Raw genomic sequence first — 27,394 nt, 5'->3', positions numbered from 1 at the left:
GCTCCTACAATATGGCCGGTGGAGATAACAACATTCAGACACATTCACTCCGTACGTTGGCAACACAACAGCTACTGTGGCACAATGCGTTGTCAGTCAGCGGCCGTGGCCTCGCGCCGCGGCGGGATTGAATGTCCCGGTTTTATCGGAGATGATTCATAATGCTATTGGATATGATGCACTAACAGAAAACAAGATACTCTGTTATCAGTACCACAACATCAAGAGCCAACACGGAACGTAATTGTGTTTTGCTTGTTCCGTCCTCCGTTATGAATAAATATATTTCCTGTCATAGAGGGAAATGGGGAGAAACAGAGTCTGCGGGGATGTGGTTTTATTCCATTTCTGAAGATGTATGTGGTGTTTAGGTGCAGGGAGGGCAGGGCCAGTGGAGAGCAGGAAGAGAAAAGAGAAAACGTAATGCACAGAGAAGTGAATACAGAGACAGACAATGAGAGACAGAGTGACTAAGAAAGCGTGTGCTCGTGGTGTGCTCTGCTCTCCCCTGACCCTTGGACAGCACATTACCTTGATGGAGATTAGCATCATGCTCGGTCAGATCCGATAGGCCCGTCACTGTGGAACGGAAGGCCAGCTAGCCAGTTATCAGCGGGGACACAGACTCAATCACTTAGCATAATGGAACCTGCATCAAATGAGCTGGGAGCTCAACAACAACAACAACAAAAAAATGTCATTAACAGAGCTGAAATGATTTTTCTTTGATGGTGATTCCTGTGGCAAATGAAATCATGCGACTGTTGCCGACTTTGTGACCGAAACAGATGTGATATCATGTGTTATTTATGAGGTAACGTGGCATTTTAATGGCTTTTTACTTCTTTTTTTTTGGTCACAAGGACGTATAACTGCTGTCTCCAGCGTGCCGTCTGCAGTGTTACACCGCTGATGGTGCAGTAACGGAAATGCTCGCAAAGCTCGCTGAGCAGCAGCAGCAGCAGAGAGGATGGCATTAGGCACACAATGAGGCACAGATAGAGATTGTATCACACCTTGTAAAACTCTGAAGCACACCTATTATGAGGAGGCAGGAGGCTGCGAGATGTGAAAACTGCACCAGATGGATACGACGACAGAAAACCATCACACCTCTTATTTCGGTCCCTGCAGGCCACCCGCCTATATCCTGTGTCTGCCTTTTCCAGTTTTGCTGGGAGGAGAAGAAAAGAACACAACAAATAACAGCTGCATCACTGAGTGCTGAAACACGTGCAAAAAAAACTGTATGTATATATAGAAATAGTCTTGACATTGGAAAGTAAATTCTTTGAGGCATTTAGACTCCTTTGCCAGATGTCTTCACATTTTTTGGAGTCGTACCGCAGCACAAGGTTAAACACAGGCACTATTTCATCACCAAGGACTCTCTGTCTCTGTCCAAGAACCAGAGGTCACGTCGATTACAGATACTGATGCATATGATTTACGTGCCTTCATACATTCATGCTGCCTTGATTATAGCTTTATGGCTGCTGAGACAAAGTCCTGCGAGGATAAAAAAAAAAAATATATATATATATAAATCCATTTCTTTTCTCCAAATCTCCTTGAGCCTGTTATATCCATAGTAGAAAGCATTTAGTGAGACGCCGTTTAATATTGACTTTGAGACTTTTCTCATTTACAGTCCGGGTCTGTGGAGGAAAAGGGTTTGTATCCATCAGTAACTCTTGTGCCAGACAGCTATTGTTTTATTGATTGCGCATCCTCTTTTATTTGTGGGAAAACGACCCCGGGAACACAGTGTCCCTCAGCTGCTTCTCTCACACTCCTCTAAATACCCAATCTAATTTCTGCTAGGACTCAAAGTACTTGTGCATGAATTGCTGCGAGTCTATCAAGCTTTCTCTTCCTCCCATTTTTTTTTTCCCCCTCTAGAAATGACATAAAAAATCATTTTAGGGCTCATGCATTTTGGATTTGGAAATACTTAACCAGAGACCCACATAAATGGATTTCTCTGTTATGCTTCTCCCAGCTGATGGCTTAGCCGATGTTTACTGAGGACGAGAGCCTGAGGAGGATGTGCTTAACCCCTTGAAGTCTGGTCTGCCACTGCGTTAAGTTACTCCTTTGCCGGACACACGTTTCTAAACCATATTGTGTTATGTTTTCAACCCCGGGCAGCCTAATTTAAAGCGTTACTTGACTCGGCAACCTCGCAGGCTGGGAGTCCCAGGTCTGTATCGTGACTAAGCACAGCGTGGCGTGGCGCAGCGTCGCCTGAAGGGGCCCCGCAGTCGGCCTCCGTAAAGTGAGTTTCCAAGTAGAATGTGCATTACGCTGTGTGACAGTTTCAACACCCCCGTCGCTGCTCCACGGGGCGCTGAGCTTCAGTCATTCCACCATCTCTCTCTCTCTCACACTGTGTGGAGTTAATGTGGCATTTAGCTCAGTGACATTCTGCCATTTTCTTTCTTTCTTTCTTTCTTTTTTTTTTTACTGCTGTGTCTTCTCTCCGGCACCTCAGGAGAAACACTGAGTCTCAGTTTGCATCCTCCAGCTCCCACTGCTCTTTTGACCGGGGTCAAACTCAACACCAGGCGTATGGCCTTTGCACAGAATGACCAGCTCCTCTATGGAGTGACAAAAGTGTGGCCTTATGTTACGCGGTACATGAAGTGAAAAGGGATAAACAGGGTGATGTCAAACAATAAGAGAGGCAGGCAGGCAAAGAGATAATTGGATCAAAGGGAGAGACGAAGAAGGCCATGTGCTACCAAGCATGTCCTTATCAGCAGCAATTTTCCTTGCTTTGCCCACACAGCTCTGTATCAGCTGCGTCCAGATTGATTAAGTTGCCCCGCTTGTATCATCGGGAGCGATGATTGACAGGCCTGGGAGAGGTTCTGATATTTAAATGCGTAACCTCATTCTTTTTTTTGGTGGTGGTGGTGGTGGTGGTGGGGGGGGGTCTCTTAAGCACCAGCTGTGTGTGTGTGATGTGAGTTGAATGTGTGTCACAGAGTGGGAGCTTGTTTTGATTCACAGATGCTTTTTTTCCCAGACAAAGTAAAAGAACACTTTTTCTTCTTTGCTAGATCTGTTTTCATTAAGTCTTTAATTAAGTAGTGAGGGGAATGCAGAGCTCAAATGGCCATGTGGGCCTGGCAGAGTAAACAGGCTACAGCCATGCTAGTTTAGCTATGTGAGGTTGGCACTGCAGTGCTTTGAGCTAAATGCTAACGTCAGCATGCCAACAGGCTCACAATGGCAATGCTAACATGCCGATGTTTGACGTAAATGGAAAGTTAAGGGATTACAAATTAACATGGCAACCCATTCAGCGGTTGTCGAAATATTTCACCAAAAACCAGAAACGTCAACCTCGTTTTGGTGCTATTGAGAAGAGTCAGGAGTCAACCAAAGCCAGTAGGGTTCATCCTCTTAGGACCATGAATCTCACAAAGTTCTATGGCGATTTATCAAAAACTTGTTGAGATGTTTCAGTCTCGATTAGAATGGTGGATTCAACGACTGAATGACCAAACGACATCATATTCAAGAATATTCTGTTGTTATAAATGCATTCAATCTCCCTTTATTATTTATTTGAATACGTTGAGTACTCCTGAAGCCAGAAACACCACGTGACATATTTTTGGACTAGTGCTGAACCTGTTAGCTGTTAAGAGTCATTTGGAGAGCTGCCCCAGCAGCCTAATAAGTTCTTGACCTACTTTTTAAAAACAATGTAGCGAGTCGTAGGTAGTTATCTCCTCTCATCTTTCTCCTCGGATGATTTCTGCTGGTGTCGGGGGTTGGTGTGATGTCAGTTTACTTTGGATCATTCTCAGACAGAGAACACCCATCAACCTCCCCTCCTCTTCCCGTCTCCGCTTGGCTATCTTTTCCTTTTCTTTTCTTTTTTTCCCTCTCCACTTCTCCCATCCTTCCTGTCCTTTCTTTTCCTTTCCTTTCCTCTTCTTGTATACTTTCATTTAACTTTGTCCTTATTTCTAAATCTATGGTAATTTGCTACAAAGACTGTCCTCCACACATCCCGAGAAAGGATATCCGTTGCTTTGTGAAAGATAATTGTTTTTAATGATTAAGAAGTACAGAGGCATGTCCAGGCCTAATGGCTTTTAGATCACAGAGGCAGAGTTATAAAGATAGCAGCTTATCTCCAGTCACTGAATCTCTTTGTTTGGTTGCAGTTCTTCCAAGTTGGCGCTTTGCCTCTGTTCTCTCGCCGCTCTTCTGTCCCTCGTTCCCTCTCGTCGTTTTGAGTCGTCTTTGGCCCGCTTCCAGAATCAATCCGTCACCTCTTTAAAGAGAGACTTTCTTGCATTTGGGCTTCTGTTTCAACGAGGGCCTACAGCGACAGGGTGCCTTATTCATGTCCACTTCATTGTCTTTTAATAATCAAACCATGATGGATTGCGCCCATACAGATATGCATTTGAAAGCAACATCTAAGGGACTAAAAATGGGGGAGGAAAAAGGAAAAAACACCAATAGCTTAAGGACTACTTGTTGGAGCGAGCATCTGAGTGTGTGTGTGTGTGTGTGTGTGTGTGTGTGTGTGTGTGTGTGTCTGTATATTGGATGCTGGTTTGGCTCTTGTTTAAAAAAAAGACAGACAGGTTCCTCCCTCTCCATTCCCTCCTCTTATCATGGCCTCCTGGGTTCAGGCAGACAGCTCCTCTTGTCTTTTCTCTCTGATTTATCAGGCCAGGGTTGACAAGTGTAAACACCTGCCAGAGTATCTTCCCCATTCGGGAGCCCTAGGTGTTTGGATGTGTTCCATTTTTTATCCCATATGGTGGATCAATGCATTATTCTTCTTTCTAAACATATTTTTTCTCTTCTACTTTTACACCTCGCCCAGAAACACTGTTTTCTTCCAGCCTGCACGTGAACTGGTGTTACTATGGATGATTTCCTAAATCTCTTGGTTTAGCAATTTGGCATTCATGCAGCGGAGTTGTAAAAGTGTACGCTTTTGACGTGGTCTGGTGCCGCGGATGTTGTGTTCACACCCGCGCGTAACGCTGTGCGATTTGTCGCACAGCAGAAACTTCCACAGAACTTCCACAGAACTTCCACAGAAAAGTGGCTGGAAATTCCCCCGCTGTTAATCATCCACCTGTAAAATCACTTTGTCATTTATTCAGTTCCTCAATCATGGCAGGCCAACCACGCCTCTCTCTCAGATATGCTTTTTACTACTCATCTCAGGCTCATCTCTGGTAAGTTTTGTTTGTCCAGGTTTTCAGCTTTTTTACATCCAATCCATTCACAATGCAGATGACTTGAATTACTCGCAGGGTTACAGAAATTACTTTCTGGAAACAACATTTTAATCGTCAAACAGAACATGTTGTTGTGTGGTTGCGTTGACGGTGGTGTCTGTGGTTCATCATGAGTAACAAAGACAAATATGTTTCCTCATAGTTTGGTCTAAGCCAACACTTTTATTACTGCACACAATTCATGAACGGATGCAAAAACACAAATACTCTTTCTGGCACTCGGACACATTTTCCTAAAATTCCAAGAAAAGATACAAATAGCACCGCCTCCCCCACATGTGGTGACTGGCCACAGTTACAGACACGTAACAGCGCGTTTGCCAGTAAGTTACCCTTTCGCTTTGGCATTCCTGTCATCCGTAAACCCTTCAGCACCAATCTGTGGACATTAACCAGACTGCCAAATATAAACACAAGCAGGCTGCGCTCGCATCAAAGCTGTCAGACAGCATTCATAAGAAGCTGCTACTACCTTCATATTGAACACTTCCTCCAGACATGATCAAAAACCCGAGTGTGTAAAGACAAATCTCTTTTACTCTCAGTAATGACAACGACTCTAAAGAAGTGGAGAGAAAGTTGTCGAGACACAACACAGCGTCAACGTCTCAAGACAGAACATTCAACCAATGTGTGTCCTTACCCAACAGGTCAACTGTTCCGTACAGCTGCGCTATGTAAAACCACTTATATAGATAGCAGCTATTCAGAATATGCGACAATGACTCAAGTACACTGATTGACACGAAGCCAGCAGTGAGGAACACACAAATAAATACAAACACAAAAGAAGTCCTCCAAGTTGTTTGTAACCACCCAATGCTGAAGTGCCTTAAACTGAATTCTCTCTAATGACCGTCAGGGAGCGACTCCTCTGGTTACAAAAAATAAGTCAGTTTATGGTTTCAATCTCTAGTTTCAAGTCTTCTTCAATACAGTATGATGTTCATTTAGTAAATTATGGTCACATTTAGAGTAAAATAGACCATAAAGCAGGGTCTGCTTTAGGGCGTGGCTACCTTGTGATTGACAGGTCACCACCACAGCGTCGTCCAGTCAGGAAATTGTCCGTGTTTTTGTCTAATACAACTTTAAACCTTTCACAGAGTGTTTTCAGTTCATGAAAGTTAATTGGAACATTTTTGGTAAAAAATAAATGTCTTATTCAATGTTTGGTTGTACCAAGCTCCACCCTCTCCCATCACCTCTGGTTGCAAGAAACCAAGATGGCGACAGACAAAAACCAAGATTCTTATATACGGTCTATGATCAGATCTGACACCAATGGACATCATTTAACAAAATTGTTAAATTACCGTTTAAAAGCATAAAACCGTTATCTGATCTTACACCACTATGGTTCAGGTTTGGTTAGGTTCATGTACAAAAGACGACTTGGTTAGCGATCAGGAAAGAACAGCTGTCTCCCGTGACTTTGTGGCTCTGCAACAGCGTTACAATACTTCCTCCGTTCCCTCCTGACAGACGAGGCCGCCAGAGGGCTTTTGTCACGTAAACATATATTGTTTTAGAGGCGTTTGCTTAAACAACTGACACAGTGACCTTTTCTCCCGAGGACGGTTCCTAAACACATTCAGAAGCATCAGCCTATCATCAACAGGTCTGCTCTGATGTAACTAAATGGCAGTCTCTCACTTCATTGCGCACTCTGATGGCTTGCACTACGGGGGGCCTTCAGGAAATGAATGGCTGGGACCTTCTTAAGATTAACCAGCTGTGTGCGAGTGTGCATGTTGGGAAAATCTGCCCTAACCAAGCAGTGTCTGAAAGCCTGTTTTTCCGTTTGCTGGCGCACTTAACAAGACAAACTAAACGTCAGTAACATTTCCTTCCTTTCCCTCACCTGAAGGCCACCGTGGCTGACCTTAACAAAAGTGTGTTAGTGTGTGTGTGTGTTTAAGCTCCCGGTAGCCACAGCTAACATGTTGATGCCACAGCAGTAATGACATCATTAGGCCTGATAATGTGTTTATTGTTTAAACTAATGCAGTTTGGGGCGATTGCCCCCGTGGGGCTGCTCCGTCTATGAAGAGAAAGTGGCTTTTATGTGTTTTTGTCATGTTTTCCGGTCTTAGCTGTGTGAATTTTGCTTCTTGCAAGGATACAAGATGACTGAGGTGTTTGTGTGTAGTTATTCATAAGATGGCGTGGGTATGTAGAGGGATCCTGGGGGGTCCTTGTGTTTTTATTACCTGCTGGCGGCCTCCTGCGAGCATCCAGCTTGATTAACTCACCCCTTTCTGCTTCACATACACACCTACACAAACACGCACACCTACACACTCACACACACACACACACACACACACACACACACACACACACACACACACACACACACACACACACACACACACACACAACCAGCTACTTTATCACTGAGAGTGTTTGGGAGGTGTAAGGGAAGAGCAGCTAAGGTTCTCAAAATGTTATCTATTAAAAGCCTGAGGAGGAGGCACAGGGCTCCGTGTTACTCGTTATGTCTTCTCTTTGGTTTGCTTTTTCAAGGAGAGCTTTTACAAGAGAGGAAATCCACACACTTCCACATGCGCAAGTGTGTGTGTGTTTTTTTTTTATAGTAAAGTTTGAGCACATGTCTAAGCTTTGATTCCCGCATGCTGATGTTCTCAGTCTGTGTGCGCGTTTAAACATACGGTCTACGGTGCTGTATAAAAAAGTAGCATTTTAGATCAGGATTCAACACACACAGTCACACACGAGGGAGCAATTTGCTCTTCCACAAAAAAAAAAAAAGAGCGTAATTCGGTAAAGACTGCTTCTCGCTCCCTCCTGTTACCGATGTGTGGCAGCTGGAATAGCGAAAGGGCCCACTGGAAGGCTTCAGAGTTTCACTTAAGTCATTTTGCGCTCAATTTGCTTTGTGTATCGCAGGAGGCAGTGTGAGATGGTTGGGCTAACAGCTTTTAGCATTCTATTACGCCCCGTTGATAAAGATGGAGGAGCACAATCAATCCCTTGAGGTTCATTTCAATGACCCGGCAGCATGCACAGCGCCTCATAGTTGTTTTCACATTTGATTCTGACATAAGCAAGTCATATCTGGAAAATATAATTACAGAATGATTAGACTCCAGCACAGATCACATGTTGTTGCCTTGCTGCAACCTCCATCCGTCATTCACTGTGGTCGCTCCCTCGGGGCTAAAGCTCTCTGCCTCGTGCCACTTCCTGCTCATCAATCAGTCAATTACTGAAGGGACTTCCGGGGTCAAGATTGAGGAGAAGAACACATTTCAGTCCCTCAGCAGAGGTTTTTAGTACAGAAGGAAGAAAAACACATTTTGCAGTTGGAACACACAGCGCAAGGGTTGCTCGGTCAACCTTCGCCGTGTGATAAAGGTTGAGGGTGAGGGAAAATCCATTTGAGTATTTCTTTTTTCATTTTCTCTCATAAAATATAGAGTGCAATGCAAGACATAAAACAGTGTAAGGATAGGAGGCCAAGGAGCGAGGAAGGAGGGAGGAGAGCGGCTTTTTGAGATCAAGGTCGTTTCCAGGCTTTAGTATTGGTATTCTCCTCAGTGTTAAAGTGATTCTCCCAGTGAATAGTGTTTTCATTCCTCTCCTGAATGAGATTCACAGGAGCATGGAGAGAGAGAGAGGGAGACATGACAAAGAACAGAGAAAGTATTTCCCCCCTCTCTCTCTCTCTCTCTCTCTCTTTCTCCCTCCTTTCTCCCCCCCTGTGCGTTCCCCCCTCCGTCATACAATAGCGAATGAAAATACAGCGTGGGATAAACAACTTTTATCAGACTGAAGCAAATGAAATCGACTATTTTATTCAATTCTTCATCCCCGAAGCATCCCTCACTCTATCTACCCGGCAACATCTCACCCCTGCAGCTTCAACTGGGGAAAAAAAGCAAGAAAAAAAAGAAATGCTTTATGCAAATTAAATGCTTTATTCTTGATTAGATTACAGACGCAATAATTGTCTCGGATGATTTATGGGTGTAATTTGTTGCCTCAAACCGCAGTAGGAAAAGCTCCGTTGCCATGGTTTGTGAAATGGAGACATTAGATCAACACAATGTGGGGCACCTGCTATAAAATCCACCTCAGTTGGCTCATATACATTGCATTAGCAAATTAGCTTGTTGAGCACATTGTGTTTTAAAGGTAAATAATCAATCAGACCAAGGTGGTTTTTTTCTTTCCCAGGCAGCATCACGCTTATTGAGTGAGAATAGAGAGTCAACAGTTGGTGTTAAAGGTAGAGACCAAGCGCAATGAGAAATGAGATGAAGAGGAAAGAAAAGAAAGTACGAGCCCACTGGTGGATTTTAAACCAAAGCTGTGGAAAAGTTTAACAGGCCATACTGATGCACCAATTTCGCCCGCGATACTCATCTACTTTTAGGAGTTGGGATGTAGGATTGCTACCCCTTCTAGGAGACTGACAAGTGGGGAAATTAGGCACTTGCCTCGCCACCCCGCTCCATCTCCAGGTACCGCTGATACTTTACAGGAGGGTTAATCTCAACAAGAGCTCTCCCACTTCACTAAGACCCTGTCACACGCAGTGAGAGAGAGGCACAGAGATCTCCTCTGCCTGACATCGATCTATGACGCGTATTACCTCCCTAATCCAATTAATTCAGTTTCGCTTGCAACTCGCCTCACTTGAGTCATCGAAAATGCATATATAAATATATCTCTGACAGATTGCAACGGGCCGTGCAAAATGCACAGACAGCTAATTCAGGTGGACTTGAATTTGTGTGGCTAAATCCTTTCTTTTTTAAAATACCCCCCCCTCCCCCCCACGGCTTCTGCGTTTCTTTGTTTCACACAAAGAATGCAGGAACCGCGGAGGGAAAGCAATTGAGGAGGCAGTCAGGTGAAAACAGATTTGTTTGACAAACTTTGTTTTTTTCTTCTTTTTCTTCCTGCCTTCCCCCCCATCCCTTCATCCCTCTCCATCTCCTCCTTCTCCTCCTTGTCCACCGCTTCTGTCTCTTTTCGTGCAGGCTGAGGTAGATCTGTAGCAGAGGACCAGCAGCACCAGCAGCAGCAGCAGCAGCAGCGGCGGCAGCGTTGGTGCGACCATGAGGTCAGAGGCCTTGTTACTCTACTTCACGCTACTGCACATAGCCGGGGCGGGCTTCCCTGAGGACAGCGAGCCTATCAGCATCTCACACGGCAACTGTAAGTTTATCGTTCTCTCTTCACTTTTCTGTCTTTCTTTTCTCGTGCACTGTTCCTCCTCTCATTACAAAGTCCTCCCTCGCTCTCTCCCAGCACTCTTTTCCCTCTCCCCCTTTGTCTTCCACTTGCAAATCCCCCTCCCTCGGTATCTCTCTCACTTACTCTATCCTTTCGCTCCTCCACATCCCTCTCAACCCTTGCTTCCTCTGCCACCCCCGCCTCCCCCTGCACTGAATGCACTTTTGGTGGCATGGAGTGTAATTTGGCGCCCAAGGATAGGCCCTCCACACACACTGAAATGAAGGACTTAAAGCAGCATTTGAAACGGAGCCCACCCGACATCAAAGGATAATCCGCTATTTTTCGGTTGGGCTCCTAATGCTGTGTGTGATAGCATAGACGCTGTTGCAGGCTATAAAAGATACGGCCATTGTTTCCTCTGTTTCTCCGTGTGTCCTGCCCCGTCCTATACCCTCTCTGGGACTGTCGCTAGCACCTAGCGCTGCTGTCCAGGAGACCTGCTCCTTTCTCAGAGTGTTTGTTCAAACCAAGAGCTTTCATCCAAAGCCACCAACAATAGTACGATTGCATGGTACAGTGCAGCGCAGTTTCAGCCTACAATTTATGGTCAGAAGAGAAGCTCCGCCAACAGTTGTGGTGGCGTTTTTTTTCAAGCTAAAACACACGGATTGACATTTGACCCTAAAACCCATGAGAGGCTTGGCAAAGTGTTATTACTGTACTACTGCAGTTATAAATGCTACACACGCAGGGCTTTCATTTTTGTCCTCTCCTTGCAGACACAAAGCAGTACCCGGCGTTTGTAGGCCACAAACCTGGCAGGAACAACACGCAGCGGCACAAACTGGACATCCAGCTCATCATAATCATGAACAGGACGTTATACATCTCTGCCAGGTGGGTGATCATTGCTCAATTTTGTCCACAGCAAGGAGATACTGTTGCTGTGTTCAGACAGAGAGAGACGTCAATTCAAGAAGACATTGGAAGTAGAGTTTGAATGTGCAGGCCACTGTAGATTATGATTAATTAAACTGAGCGAGTGTGGGTCCACCAGGATTATTAAACCCGTCATCACCCCCTCTCATATTACAGCTGCTGATTGAAGTTGCAGCGATGAACGATTCTTATCAATTGTTGCCAGTTGAGGATTGTGAACACGTGATCCTGTTTTAACTTGACGATGGCTGAGGGCGGTAGTTGAGCTATCGAACTGAACTTGCTGTGCTGTTTTCTTTTAAATATTTTTGGGATCAGGAGGGAGTCATTCGGAGCAAAATGATGAGACTTTGAAGCACTTTGCAGTCTGGTCTTTTTTCTTTCATTGCCTCTTTGTTGTTGTCTATTTTGGGCTTGCAGTCTGCCCGAACCCCTTTTACCTCGTACGACGTCCCTGCAGACTTGTGGCCTGTTTTTGTGAAACCCCCAGGCAGACACACAAACTCACGCAAACAAACACACACACATGCACGTATACGGATGAAAACTACAGATGAATTAAACACAAATTTCAAAGAAAAGACTTGATATAATCCACATTTAGGATCTTGATGCACCATCCAGACAGCCTTAATGCACCTTCTATGTTGTCGATAAACAGTAACAGTTATAACACAGACGTTTTGAACCCTTTATTTGTTGGCAACATAGGTGCCCTCACAAATCGATTTCAACAAAAACTCTGTTGTTTTACTGCCAGGCTGTCCCCCCCCCCCCCCCCCCCCCTTGTTTGTCACCTGCCTTTATCGCCTCATGTCTATCCGTCAATGTGTTTTTCACCTGCTCTTCTTTAATTTAGTGTGACTCATCTTTCAGAGATAATATAGCTCAATTACACCACCTGGAGACACGGAGAAAACCGATATTGATTCTGTCTTCTCTCTTGTCATTGTTTTAGAAATGTTCATGGCAAAGTGTGCGGTCTATAAAGACAGTCGGCTTCATGTCCACAGCATCAACAGGCAGGTTTGCCTTGGTTGCGGTTCCTGAATGGGTCTGCAGTATAACGTTACGGCGGCACTGAAGCGGTCTCAATAAAATGGATCCTTCCCTGTTTGTTCTGTGCCGTCCATGGCTAATTGAGTGGCAGGCTTGATTGGATACTGTTAAAAGCCACAATAGGGGTCTTTCTTTGTTTTCCTCCCAAGCATGTAAAATTAAGTGGCTGAGGGAGGCCGCTGCTTTAAGTGGCAGAGCTTTTTGACGTATCTGTGGTCATTAAGAGGAGGTGTGTGGAGAGTGGAGAAGGCAACAGAGCGAACGAGTGAGTCTGTGTGTGTTTGTGTGTGTGTGTGTGCGGTGGGGTGCCAGAGACTTTGGTCTGCCTGTCGCCCACCTGCTCCACATGGGGTGTCAGGGGCCTGAGGGGTATGGGAGGGAAATGAGACGGAGGGTTTATTGGAGGGGTGTGTTTGCGACTGTTTGTAAGTGTGAGTGTGTGTGTGCGTGCGAGAGAGGGTGTGTGTTGCCCGCTTTAGTATGCCGACCAGTTGTCGCATGGATTTAAAAGTCATTTCTTGAGTGCGATATGTGTGCCTGTGGAGGTACTTTTGGGGATGGGCGAACACGTGTTGGTGCGCCTGTTGCCGCGGATAATACAGCGCGTGCTCGTGCCTGCAGCGAGTTGTGCGTGCGTTTGTGTGTGCAAGTGCGAGGTCACCTGGTGCGGCGCTCACACTCGTGCATACTTGCTCAAAGCCGACGGGAATGCTGACACATGGCCAGAGGTATGTGGGCCCCCCCCCCCCCGAATAACTGGAAGGGTTGCCCCACATCAGACCGAGCCGGACGGCCGCCATTGATCCGGACACAGAGAAGGATGTTGGGAGTCAATAACATGGACGCACGAACGACAGCCAGCGCACAAAGATCCATCGCCACTAACAGGATATCGATGGAGACATGTACAAGTTGAATGACAAAGCAGTTTAAGGCAAACAGAGGAGACAATCAGCACTTCAGAAATCAATGTGAGAGCGGGCCAACAGTCAACCCTGGCAAGTCTCAAGCTACGAAACAACCAACAATACTGCAGGGAGAGAAGAAAGCTAGGCAACATCAATAGTTGCTTTTATGACAGTTGTCCAATCAAATGACTTGTTTATTCTGGGGCCAGCATCTCACAGCTTTGCCATCATGCCTCTAGACCAGTGAGCCTCAGTTCTTGGTGTGCGGCAGCTTGCAGATGGCCACTGTGAACGCGGTCCAAAGCTCAACACTGTTTCAGCCTGTTTTCTGAATGGCTGCTCAGTGTATTAAGTCCCTTTTGGCTACTGTTTGGTCGCTGGCAATCAAATCACAAGAGTTTTAAGCTGTGAGATGCATACAAACATAGCAACTGATGAAATTGTAAATAGACAAAAGTGGCTTAATCCACAGAGGGAAAGAGGCAAGTCTTTGGCAAGGAAGGAACTCAGCAACAGATGCAGTGATTGATAATTCATCCTCGGGTTTCAGTCTTGAATGCAATGTATTGATTTGGTAGAATCAGACGCTCTCTTTGCAGCGCTGTGTTCAGCAATTTATATGTGGGCAGCCATCGCAGAGAATGGCTCCTGTTGATGAGGTCGTGGCTTGTTCAATCTGTGTAAAATATCATTAGCCCTCTTAGACTCACACATATTGAGCATTGATTATGAATTCAGTGCACGACTAGTTTCGTCCCTTAATATTCTGAATCTTATTCCATGACTCAGTTTCCATCAGGTGCATTATCCAGAGGAACAGCACAGCCCGATCAGACATCAGACAGCTGTCTTTTCATATGCAGGCGATCAAAAAGCCTCTTGTTTGTTCAGTTTTAACAAGACAGACATTGGATCCTTTCACTTTTCATCAAATATCTCTGCTCTTAAGAAGAGGGATGCATAACAGAATCGCTCTCCGCACAGATGCAGTGGCACACAGAGGAAACACTTCTGAACCCGTGGTAGGAGGGGCTTTGTTTGTGAAGTCATAGATGAACATGAGATTCAGCTCAGTCGGCTCATGTTCAGCTACTGTTTCGTTTTGTTTTTTTGATGGTGGCAATCAGCCGCACATTATCCACGACAAACTGAGACATGATGTGTATTAAAGTGCGGGCGATGAACATAAAAAGCTCTCCACGCACGAGCTCTGTGCTTTATGTGGGTCTCTGCTGTCATGCATGTTTGGAGGTGTTTAGCAGCAGAGTCACGTTCGGTAAAAGCAATAAACTGTTTTTGATGCAGTGAGAGATGGACGCAGGAGGATCCCTGCCCCAGCAGTCCGTATTTCACGGTCAGGATACACTATGTTGGGCATTCAGGGGAAATTTATCAAAGTGCAATGGGGGGATTTATCAATCTGATCTCTGAAAACTCTGTGTGAGTGTGCGCTTGAGTGTGGGTGTGTGGGTGTAGCCACAGCAAGCCATGACTTTGAGTTTTAGATTTTTAGAGTCAGACCAATTTTTTGAATCTCTACTGAAGAGGCCAAAACTCCAAAGTGGGTCATGTTTCTGTAGTTTGTTTTGAGTTTCTAACTGATTTCTATCAGTTAGGGTGACATTGTACTCACCAAAGTAAGATGAAGTAAGACTGGTGGGGACACAGGGCCTGAGGGGGCAAGAGTCGAGCAGTCAGGCAGTCAGACAGGTTGTAAACGAGCCGACAGTTTCATCAGATTATCTCGACCACTTTATTTGGAGGTAGAGCCGAAGGTGAGCACACCTGAAATATTGGTAATACTTGCTCATTTCCCCAAAAAACTATACGCCAAGTATGATAGACGCGATGAAAACCAAGGTTGTATGGAACTAGAATTTCCCTTCGAGCACACGAGGAGTAGAGACACTCCATACATAATTGCGCATGTGTGTGTGTGTCTGTGAATGTGTTACTGTATAGCCTGCCTAGCGAGCATGCCCCAGGTCTCTCCACATGCAGGGCATAGTCGCCATTCTCGGCCCTCGGTCGGCTTTCACCATGGTAACACCAACTGCACTCTGTTTACAACCCTCTATGAGGCTGGGAAGCATGGGAACCAGAGATAGAATGTGTGTGTATGTGAGTGTGTGTTGGGGGGGGGGGACGACAGTGTGAGACAGAGGAAAAGATCAGTGTGAGAGTGGAGGACCCAAAATTTGTGGCTGCACTCACACAGAGACACAAACATCCACACAAAGACGTGCGCACACACATACAGGCTCAAAAATCCAGATTACCTTCCCTCCGTCGAGTCCTCTGGAACAGTCGTGCCTCCGTGGCCACAGTTCTTCCCTGTCGGGTCTTTTTAGGTCTCGCAGTGGAGGCCACTAGAGCCTCCATTATTGTAGCAGCACCAAATCCTGTTAAAACCCACTAATGACTGGGATTACACGGTTGCCTCCTCTCCCTCCGCTCGCAGCACCAGCGACATCGAGCCACGTCCACACTCTGAAACAAAAGCTTGCCGCTCCAGCGGTCGCAATCACCTGAATTACAAGTTGGAACTAAGTTTAAAAACGTTTCTCTGAAAAATATGTATTATACTTTTTAAAGTTTTAGCAATTCGTCCGGCAAAAGTATACAGAGCCTGGAAATAGTAATTCAGGTTCTCCAATTAGTACAAGTGGTTGTAACGGCAGGAACTAGAGTTACATGTTGTTGTATCTGATCTGTGGATCTAATGTGTATTAACAGGACATTATGTTAAAATGTTAGGAATATTGATTAAGGGCATGTTCTCTCAGTTGGTGTGCACATAATGAATTCATTAGCACAATTTATGTTAAGTTAACTGGATAGCACGAATGGCTAATTCCCGTATTTTCTCGCCTGGAGATGTATTCAAATATTTTTTGGAGACCACTGGACAGAATTCAATCGATAAATGTAAAATAAACCACATCTTTCATGCAGATGGTATGTGTGCCTGCCTAACTGAGCCTAAGTGTGCAAGTTGAAACCATGCACCTCACCCCACCGACCCAGACACACACACACAAAAACACACAAACACACACCCACCCGCATACACACAGTCACAAAAAGGAGATGCGGAGAGAATGTAGAAAACCCGTAATGAGAACCTCAACCTTCGAAAAGAACAACCTGCCTCAGCTCGGGGGGGGGGGGGGGGTGAGTGAACTCTGGCTTGTTGTATTTCATGCCACCGCATCAGTGAGGGCCCCTCGGTGCCCTCAGCCCATTCACAACCGCCCCCTCCTCCCCCCCACACAGCCCGAAGGTGCCTGCTGGCTCCCCCCCCCCAAATCCACTTTGTGAAGAGGATTTGAACCAGGAGAAAGCCAAAAACAATGCACAATGGACCCTCCTCATACCGCCCGTGATCCAGTTATGTAGAGAGAGGAATATGGGCGAAGAGGGGTGGCGGGAGGTGGAGAGGAGGGCGGACGTGCAGGCATTTAGCGGAAAAAGAGGGGCGGTGCATGGCCAAAGGTGCGGGCTGCATGCTAATCGCGTTCCTTCTCTTTTTCTCCCAAGATAGTTTGACAAAGGCCCAGCAGACGGACCAGGCCGGGCCGGCCGTCACCGCGGAAGAAATGCGCTGTTATGAAAACGACATTCTTCCACACAAAGGCCCAGTTGTTCTCGTGGCCACGGATGGCTACATGTCATGTCCGACGGAGACCTTCTATGCCACTCCATCTCACACTCTCGCCCGCGCTCAGTTGGTCCACTGTCTTGCCTCTGACCATTCAGCCCTTTCTCTCTGTCTGGGCTCATCCTTTTACAGTGACTCCATGATTGTGTCCAAGGGGATATTTGCATACCTTCCGCCCCACTCACACAGTTTTTGGTGCTGAGTTTCGGGAATCACGACGCCCAACCGATGTCCTGTGCTCGTCACTCGTCAAAGGCTTCTGTTATTTCGTTTTCCCCAGAATCTCACAGTGTTTTTTTTTCTCGAAATTTCACAGCACGGCCGCAAAACAGTAGACCCTTCTGTTTTGCGTAAAAACACTGTGCCGTCCTCGGGTCATATTTGACTCACAGTTTACGGTTGAGAGTGAGGAAATGATAGGAAAGAGAGTGACAGGCAGAAAAAACATCCCTCGGTGGATTTCGGTAAATGAAGTCACTTGTGGAAAGCGTCCAAGATTCAGGCCTGGCCACTCCAGATAAATTCTGACTGGACATGCCAAGATATAAACAAATATAGGCTTTAATTATGACTTAGTGCGGATGGATTCAACATACAGACAAGAGCTTTCTAAAAAATCCTGATCATTCTGATGGACCCAGTCTGACTGGTTCTAGATTAATGTGACTGTGACTAAGGCAACATAAAGAGGGAGTTAAACTAATGGCGAAGCGGAAAAGAATAAATGAACCGGCACTTACAGAACTACTCACAGAATGCAGAGTATCATCTTGATCTGCACTTCATGAGTTATTACATTCAAAGGCATTTACCTGATCTAAAATGCTTGGCTGAGTCCAAAAAACTACTCAAACGAAGTGGAAGAACACTCCTACAACGTTTTTCAGTCTCAAGTGAGATGTAAATATGTACATCTGTAATGTAAATTGATTCCACTCTAGGAAACAATAAACAATAGAGCACCTATTTCTGTATTCACACCGAGCTGCTCAAATGGAAGCAGGCCGTTGCGTATTAGAATTAGGTTGGATCAGTACTCTTTGCAACAGCTTTGCCCCAACAGGACGGCAGCTTTCACTCAGACCAGTTGTTTAGTCTGAACTATTCTCAGCGGGCAACTGTCTTGAAATCTGACCTCGGCCTTAGGCTGCTAGGTCAGTAGGGGGCCTGTCTTCCTCAGATTTTCAACAGTCACAGCAAGAAAAGGTTTTAAAACCTTGAAACCTCACATCATCTCCAGTGTGTTTGGTTATTCTTTGTCATGTCCTTTTGGAGCAAGTTTTCATTCAAAACACAACTCTGTAAACGTGTTTTATACTTTCTCTCTCCAAAGGCACATACAACACTGTGCAACATCATGTTAACGCACTGAAAAAATGGTGCCACATTTGTAAGGAACATGCATTTGTGGGATGAGCAGCAGAGCTGACTATGTGGGTTGCGCCCATGAAAAATGTGCCAAATCTTCTCTGCCAATGCCAACAGAGCGGGGTTTATCAGAGACTACCCCCAGAATTTGGGAGTGGAGAGGATGGAATGACCTGCCAGCAGTCCTCACCTCAGCCCCATTGAGTACTTGTGGTATCAGCTTGGTCGTGCTGTTCGTACCAGAGTGACCAACACAACCGCGTTGGCTGACTTGCGAAGAAATGCTTTTTGAAGAATGGGATGCCATCCCACAGCAGTGTGTGAGCAGGCTGGTGACCAGCATGAGGAGGAGGTGCCAGGCTGTTGTGGCTGTGTATGGCTCTTCCACACACTACTGAGGCTCCTGACTGATGAATAAATTGTTAAATTGCCAATATGTCTTGTTTCTTCAGACTTCAATCATCCAATCCACCAAACAAGAGTCGATGGCAGAATAAGCTGTTTGGCATTGGCAGAGAAGATTTGGCAAATTTTTCATGGGTGCAACCCACATACATAGCTCTGCTGCTCATCCCACAAATGCATGTTCCTTACTTACAAATGTGGCACCATTTAAAAGGGAAATAAACAGTATAAGATTGATTGCCAAGAAGCATTGTTACAACAAAGAGTTACCACAAATGTGCTTACTTTTTGTGCTATGTTTAGTTGGGTTTTGGTACTATTTGTTCATCTTTTTTTTTACATTAGTTAAACCAAGTGATTTAACGATTAATCAAGAACATTATGGGCAGATTCATCAATAACAAAAAAAATTGGATTACCCAATAACTCCAATAGTTCACATAATCACAGCTCTGAATGGATCACTTGTTTCAAGCAGGTTCCAACCCTGCAAGTTGATTTTCATTGGTTATTAATTAAACGGAAACCACTGGCTTCCTGGAGGGTTGGAAATCAATTCTAAGAGTTCAAGTTTGCCTCGGAAAACGGTCCACAATAATGTTAACTCAACTGCATTTGTAGTTAACGGTCTGCAACGTACAATACCACCAGTGTAGTCCCTTAAAGACCGCGCCTTTGCTTTCTGTCTTCTCCTCATCACAGCGAGGCTGTAACGATGTGACTCACACACCAGAATGTGTCGTAGTATGAGTTCAGGTGCAGTGGGGAAGAAGGGAAAGGGTGCATGTGTGTGTTTGTGTGAGAGCATGTTGGGGTAAAAGGAGAGCGGCGGGGGGGGGGGAGGGGGGGGGGCTCCTTGCACATGTGTGTGTTTAGAAAGCTGGTGTTGACACAGACACAGCCGCTCCATTGTCCTTCTCCAACTCCAGTCAGGATGTTTGAGGGACGCCTCATCGCTTGGCTCGCTCTAATCTCAGCTGGAAACCAAAAACCAAAAACCCTGCGGCTGGAAGGCCTCGGCCCCCCGAGGACGCTGTCAGCGGCGGGACTAAGAGAGGCAGGAGACGGGGAGCGTAGCCGGGACGGTTACTGTGCAAAATTACGGAGCAGTCGATTGCATATTACTCATGGGCTTGTTTTAAAGTTGCAGGCAGTAAAATCACCCACGGGATTACACTAAATCTGCTAAGTAATCCTCTGATTTAATAGCTTTTGATTTAGTTTCGTCTTTTTTAATATAAAGTTTGAGTTTTATTATAAAGATATAACTGAAGTTCATTTAACGAGTCGGTGAACGTTAGCAGAGGTAGCTGAACATTTTAATGATGTCATCCATTACCGTTACCAACCATCAGCGTTCTTTTCTGTTAAATGTGTCTTCGACATCTTAAATGTGATGGTGTGGATTTCTTTCTTTTTTTTTTATGTAATCTTTGACAAATCACAGCTGCCATTTTAAATAATCACATTTACTGTAGCCACATGTTGGTGTTTCCTGTTACCGTGGCAGCAAGGTGAAAGAAACACTAAAACAGGGGGCTATTCAGGAACCCTGGAAATTCAATCCAGATCAATTAGCCAGAGTGGTGAAATGGTAGAGCTGCCAGAGCGCCTTAATGAAAAACATCGCAGCGCAGTTCACTTTTTTAGTCTCGGCAGACGGCGCGGTGACACTCAGCGTGTGGCGTTTCCTCGAGCACGAGAGGTTGAATCTAGGAAGGATGTAGAAATAATTCAAAAGTCGCTGCTTTGTGTTTAAAAATGTATATTTAACATCATTCATCTGTATATCTGTGGAAGATTTCTTTACCGTCTAGCGTTGAACTTGAATATGTTTGTTTGAATGTACTTAGTACCTATGCAGATCTATAAGTCACGTGATCAGTGGACTGTACACCACGGCGAGATAGCTGACAGCGTTCGGTGAGGTGGATGAAGCACAATGTGATGTAGAAGAGTTGTGTGATGAGACAGACTTTAGGGCAGACCTGGAAAGAAGTGACAAAAAACGACAAAACAAAGCACGAATTTCACCGACAGAGATTTCAGCCCCTTGGCCTCACCGGAAATGTGTCCTGTTTGCTCAATTTCAACCTGCTCTCCAAGATTAATTATTCAATTTGGGCGTCGCAGCCGATAATGTACAGTAGACTGTGTTCTTTTTTTTTTTTTATCCTGAAGGAGACGACGGTGGCCCCCAGGAAAGCGATATAAGTGGATTCATTTCAGAGATGCCTGTTCCTCCAAAGACTTTATTAGATTTAGTTAATGAGAGAGCGAGGCAGAGCAGGCTGGCTGAGCGCAGGTTAGGGAGCTGGAAACGTAATTAAGCTGCGAGTCTGACGACGCCACTGTTGCACACTTTGATTAAAAACACGTTCAGCGGCTAATCTCCGACAAATTAAAGCGGTTACATCGCTTGGCGCGGTCACCTTTGGTTCGCTCCTTCGAAACGAGGTAAATCCCCCCACCCCTTCTCTTTATTGTCTCTCGCCCGCTCACACCTTCTTCTACAACAGCCGTACCCTCCCTCTCTCCCTGTCTGCACCCTTAATTCCCGGCGGGTAAGTAGGTGCAGCTACGCTCTAGGTCCCACCAGCCGGGCCCGTCTGTCGGGGAGGCAGTTAACCCTTGTGGGTTTTATGTCTTCCATATGCCCTGCTGCGGCCTATGCGGCCGGAGCGTGTAACACAGGAGAAGTCTGTATATTTCACTGCCCAGCACACACAAGTCTTCCTGTCTGAGTCATAATGAGTGTTGGTATAGATTTCCTGTGGCTCAAACACTAGGCTTAATTGACCTGAACAGCTCTGAGTGACTTGGCACCTCCTGTCTCAGCCCTTCCCCTCCTCCCTCCCTCCCTCCACCCCCCCTCAGGACCTTTCTCTGTGGACAAAGAGGCTTTTGTCCCCAGGCCTGCGCCACAGCGCTCTAAACCTTTGTTGACTGTTTCTGTCTGACAGAGCAAATAGCTCTGGCCTCCTTTTGTTTATTGTCATTTTTTTTTAAGTTCGAACAAAGTTTATACAAAGCCCCCTTTTTCTGACGTTGTTTGCTGCCCGCAGGGGGGGAAAGCAGAGGGGAATGTTTGTTGAATTTTTCTGACTGTCTGCTGCTGTCTTGACTCTTATCTTCTCATCTCTCTCTCCCTCCTTTCTCTCTCTCCCTCCCTCCCTACCTCCCTCCCTCGCAGGGATCACATATACACGGTGGACACGGACACTGCCAATAGTGACGAGATCTTTTTCAGTAAGGTGAGTGAGACGTCCGCCTCTCTGAGGACGCGTTGTTCTCAGCGTAATCGACAACCTAACCCCTAATGACTCGCCTCCTGGGTGCCACTAGGTATTTGTGTGTGCACGCCGCACGTGTGTGTGTGTGTGTGTGTGCGTGTGACCGCCAGCAGTCCTACTCACCCACTCACCGGCGTGAGCCTGCCAAGCTCGCCGCACTGACCCCGTTGAGAAGATTATCCAATCAATCAGCCAGCAAAGCGCCTGCGTCATCCGTGCTCTTCAGTGGGACGGTGGAAGAAGGGCTGATGGGTGTGTAACGGAAGCTGGGAGAAAGTGGGGGAGGAAAGAGAGAGGGACAAAAAAAGCAGAGGGTAAGAGGAGATGAATCCCGGGGAGGATTGCGAGGAAGACAAGGTGCATGCGGGCGAGGAAGGAGGTCTCATTGTATGTTTCCTGATTATTCAGAAAGCGCCTCATATTTGCACAGGCCCCTCAGCAGTAATAACCCACTCTCCATTCCAATGTCACCACTTCTCGCCGGCATAATTTCGTTCTCTCAACGTAATGCATGCCAACAGAATTCAGACAAGACCGTTGTGGTGTGTGCAACAACCCGCCTCACCCTCCACCTCATCCTCTTCAATGTCAAAGCCCCGGCGAGTGGGTCTTAATGAGAGCGGGCTGCAGATGAAAGGCCAATGGGAGACGCGTAGATTGATTGATGACTGAGGGGTCTTTAATCAGCGGCCGAGCTCCAAACATGTTGTACGACAGCGGCAGCCTGAACCGCCAGATCGGCGCTGACCCTCAAGCGACACGGGAGTGGGGGTGGGGCGAGGAGGGGTTGCCAGATATAACTTAGCACTGACTGATAAGTGTGTGTGACAATGAAAGAGGCCGTGTATATGTGTGTGTTTGTAGTGGACTGGCAGGTATTGGCTAGCGCTGACCTGCAGGTCAAGGCAGTGTGTGTGTGTGCTGGTGTGTGCACAAGGATGGCCAGCCTATCAATCCACAGAAATGAGCTCTCAGCTCCGAGGCGGGATCTGTCCTTGGACAGACTCGGCTCTGATCCGGGGTCAGTATCGTATTTCCTCCTCCCCTGTTAGCGAATTAGAAGTTCAAGGAGGTAAACTAATCTCCAGTCAGCGCTTAGAACAAAGTTCACCTCAGAGCAGGTGCCTCATTAGGGGAATCAATGACGGAGAATCTCAGATGATGATTATTGATCCCAGTATGGATTAGTTATTGAGCTCTGTGGTGCCTTCTGTTTTTTTGTTTTGTTTTTCATCTTTTTTTCTACTACCTTATTTTTTGTTTCTCCAGAAAATGACATGGAAGTCCAGACAAGCAGATGTGGACACTTGCAGAATGAAAGGGAAACACAAGGTAGAGAAAACACACACACACACACACACACACACACACACACACACACACACACACACACACACACACACACACACACACACACACACTTAAACATACAGACACTTCAACCTCTGCGCTTTCTCCTCAACTTAATTTATAGCACAAATGTCACAAAGCTCTTCTAGAACAAATCATACATTATGCAATGCAGAGAAGCTGTAACAGACGTCATTTCTCACAGTCTCTCTGTTTCTCTCACCCACACACACACACACACACACCCACACACACACACACACACACACACACACACACACACACACACACACACACACACACACACACACACACACACACACACTTTAACAGACATGGAGGTTTAATAACACACTCCCTGCAGCTCATATTACATTTATATCAACGACAATCTTCAAATCAAATAGCAGTGCAATTGTGTTTTCTCTGGAATTGCCGTACGTTCTAACAAAACTGTGAAAATGAATAAAGATTTCATTAATGCACCGTGAGGAAACGTTACATTTCATGATTACGCGCTTGACGTTTGTTTCCCATGCCTCCCACTTGCCTGTGGAGCACCGCATGCTGTACTTCAAAAGAAAGAAAGAAAGAGGCCCTTGTTTAAAAAAAAACAAAAAAAAACTCATGTAGCTTTTAGCGTGAAAGTGTCTCTTATAAAAGACGCTGGAGTCTCATGACTTATGTCTCTTTCCGTCCCTCCCGGCCTGTGCCCCCCCCCCCCCCCGAAGGATGAGTGTCACAATTTCATCAAAGTCCTCCTGCAGCAAAATGACGACACCTTGTTTGTGTGTGGGACAAATGCTTTCAACCCCTCCTGTCGGACCTACAAGGTACGCTCACACACACACACACACACACACACACACACACACACACACACACACACACACACACACACACACACACACAGATGTAAGAACAGCTCTGTGATGGTCTTTGCCCTTTTGAGAACCCAAAGGCAGGCCTTCGTTACACATGTGTGCATGTAGTCTCTTAAAACTCCTCTCTTTTTCTCCTCTGCCTCTCTTTTCATTCTTCCCTCTGACACAAAGATATTTTTCACATGCAACCCCAAGCATGCAGGAGTTTAGAAGGTGGGGGGGGGGGGTGGTGGAGCGATGAAGAGATGGACATAGATGGATGACTTTCACAACTCAGCAGGCCCTCCTCCTATGTCTTTATCTCCAGGTGTACTTTGACACGCTCGATTTAGAAGCGGAGAAACCTAACTACCTGGAGCGCCGTCTCGCACACACACTCACTGAAGGCACCGGCCTGAAATCCGATCCCCCATAAACAGCCCGCATTCGTGCGGGGCGGGTCTGAAATAGTTTCAAGATTCCTTTCAAGAGAAGCAAAACCCAAGAAGAAGACGCATTTTGACGACCTCGGGTCAAGAAGGAGAGCAGGTTGACGGCAAGATTGGCTTGATGGACAAAAATAAAGATGTCAAGAAGACATGGGGGGGGGAGAATGATTGGCATACAGTGAAGCAGATGGACAAATACATAAAAATAAAGTACAATTTGAAGGCATAGAGGCAGATGGAAAGACAGACATAAAAAGCAGATGGCCTGCCTTCAGACTGAAAATGTCCACATTTTTTTACTTCCCTACAGACATAAATCTGATGTTGAGTGAGCAGCATTGACATCGCGCTGAGTAAAACGTAGCTCGTTCCCGAGACAAGCTGCAGCGGCTGGGCTGACCTAGCGTTAGGACAGCAGAACATGCCGCTGGAAGCAGATCGCTTAACTGGTGATTACCACAATTGTATCCAACTTTGAGGCCCAAGTTATCCCTGAAATGTGCTGAAAACAGAATCAAGGTTCTGGCCTGAAGGATGTTTTTGTTGTTGGGGAAATGTCGCGCAGTTTAAATCTGTTTACCAGAGAAACAAGACATCTCCTCTGCGTTGCCTCCGTGGTCTTGGCATGCTAAGCACACGGAGCAGACATCTTTCAATTCACTGACTTCTCCCGCAGGGAAACGTGGAATTTATGTCCCCGCATTTATCAGGCGCTGTTAGCTTTTTATAGCCCCTCCGGTTATGGTTGCGAGGTTTGTGTTTGAGCTGTCACTGCCCCGATACTGCTGGTCTGGTGGAGTTGAAAGGACGTGTGTGTAAAACACAGCGAGGCTGGGTAAAATGGCCATAAATACACAAACACACACACACGTATGTTGCCTTTTAGCAAAAATAAAAGTCAATGCATGCCGCACATAAATCACTGCACGTGACGGGCGATCTAAATCTCAAAATTAATGATTTCTGTTGAGAAAACGATTTAGTCATTTTGTGAAAAATGACACATCTTTGATGAAATAGGTTTATTTCATCAAAGGTTTATTTGTTTATTCAAATGTTTTCCCGTGTTTCAAATTTGTTCGGTCCAATTAGACCCCGTATTTCAGTGAGTCATTAATGTGCCTCCAACTGCTATTTCCCTTAAAAAGTAATTCCACCCACACACTGACTACACTGTAATTATTTTGGGTTGAATGAAATAGCCATTTTAGTCTGGGAATACCTGAATCAATATGCCGTGACTAAGTTCAAATGAGATGTAAAGGCAGTCTAAAGAGGATATTGAAGGCATTTAAAATGTTGTACTGTTAAAATTCAAATGCCTGGGCACATGTGTGTGTGGGGGGAAACACAAACAGAACATACAAACACTGACAACTGTGCAAACAGGCACATTTTTACAAAATCACCCCCCCCCCCCACACACACACACACACACACACACACACACACACACACACACACAGACACATTGTACTGCGGACAGGCTGGCAGGCTCTCTGTGCAGATACCAGGTCTTTGATGGCGTGCTGGGCTCATCCACTCTGCCTGGTAGAAAAAAAGTGTGTGTGTGTGTGTGTGAGTGTGTGTGTGTGTGCTTGTGGTTAAATCCACCTTGGCCACAGTTTGCCTCTCCATCTCCCCAGTGTGACAGCACTGAAAAGAGCTTCTGTTTCGGGGCCAGCCTCATCCCACATTAATCAACAGCGCTGCGAGGGCGAGCGGGAGAGGGGAGGAGGGGGGAGCAGAGGTGGAAGGGAGACAGAGGGGGTAGGGGAGGGGGGGGGGCAGATAGACCCCTGTGCTGTCTTCTCCTCCAACACCTTTCCTGACCGGTTACCTCTTCATTTTTACATACCTTACCAACATGCTCTCCTCATTAGCTCATCATTGAATTATACCGCCCCTCAGCTTGTGCTGGTATCGAAACATAACTTACACATACACGCACAGAAAAAAACTAAAAACACAGACAGACACCTTGGCAGCCACGGCACAATCCTCACCCCCGGGCACCACACAGCACCCAAGTCCCTCTCTTCTCTTTCTATTCATCCTCCCTCTTTCTCCCTCCTCTCCTGCCAGCCCCGATTCCTCTCCTCCCCCCCCCTCCTTCTTCGCTCCCACCGCTCCGCCATCTTTCCCCTCTGTTGCTTTCTCCCTCCGTCACTCCCTTGCTGTGTTGTAATAATAAACGCCCCATCCAGCTGGGCTGATCTATGACTGGAGTCGGTTTCTTCGCCTGTTGCCGGGTGATGCTGGGGGGGGGGGGGGGGGGGGGGGGGGTAGAATCAGCGGGTCCCAGGTGAAGACTTGATTCTGGGGGACTGAGGAAATTCACGTGTGCCAAGTGTGAGATGTGATGAATGAAAACGGAGGGACATATTGTCATAAACACACGCGCACATACCTCTCTATGCTACAGCTCTTCCAGAAGAATGACAGGAAATGATATTCAATCCAAAGAAAGACAATTAACAAACAGTGTAAAAGGTCATTCATTGATAATTGCCAGGACACTTGTTTTGCCAATTATGTACATAAATAATCAAACTGGTGTCATATTCGTGTAATGTTTGTTCACCATCTTGTTTTTGAAAAGATCA

At 46.0% G+C, this 27,394-nt stretch overlaps 1 protein-coding gene across 1 annotated transcript in view; it reads left to right on the top strand.

Moving 5' to 3' along the window:
- Positions 1 to 10,372: 10,372 nt before the first annotated feature.
- sema6a (sema domain, transmembrane domain (TM), and cytoplasmic domain, (semaphorin) 6A) overlaps positions 10,373 to 27,394 on the top strand; it is a gene marked incomplete at both ends in the record, with an annotated part of 55,224 nt that continues 38,202 nt past the window's right edge. Inside the window, 5 exons of the mRNA XM_079161828.1 lie at positions 10,373 to 10,472; positions 11,273 to 11,390; positions 22,027 to 22,087; positions 23,396 to 23,458; positions 24,208 to 24,309. Coding sequence (XP_079017954.1) covers positions 10,373 to 10,472; positions 11,273 to 11,390; positions 22,027 to 22,087; positions 23,396 to 23,458; positions 24,208 to 24,309 — 444 coding nt within the window. The remainder of the gene's footprint in view (positions 10,473 to 11,272; positions 11,391 to 22,026; positions 22,088 to 23,395; positions 23,459 to 24,207; positions 24,310 to 27,394) is intronic.

This window comes from Pholis gunnellus, assembly GCF_910591455.1.
Source record: "Pholis gunnellus genome assembly, chromosome: 6".
Lineage (NCBI taxonomy): Eukaryota > Metazoa > Chordata > Actinopteri > Perciformes > Pholidae > Pholis > Pholis gunnellus.
Note: the sequence above shows the minus strand (reverse complement) of the source record. Positions and strands in the feature narration are given on the sequence as shown.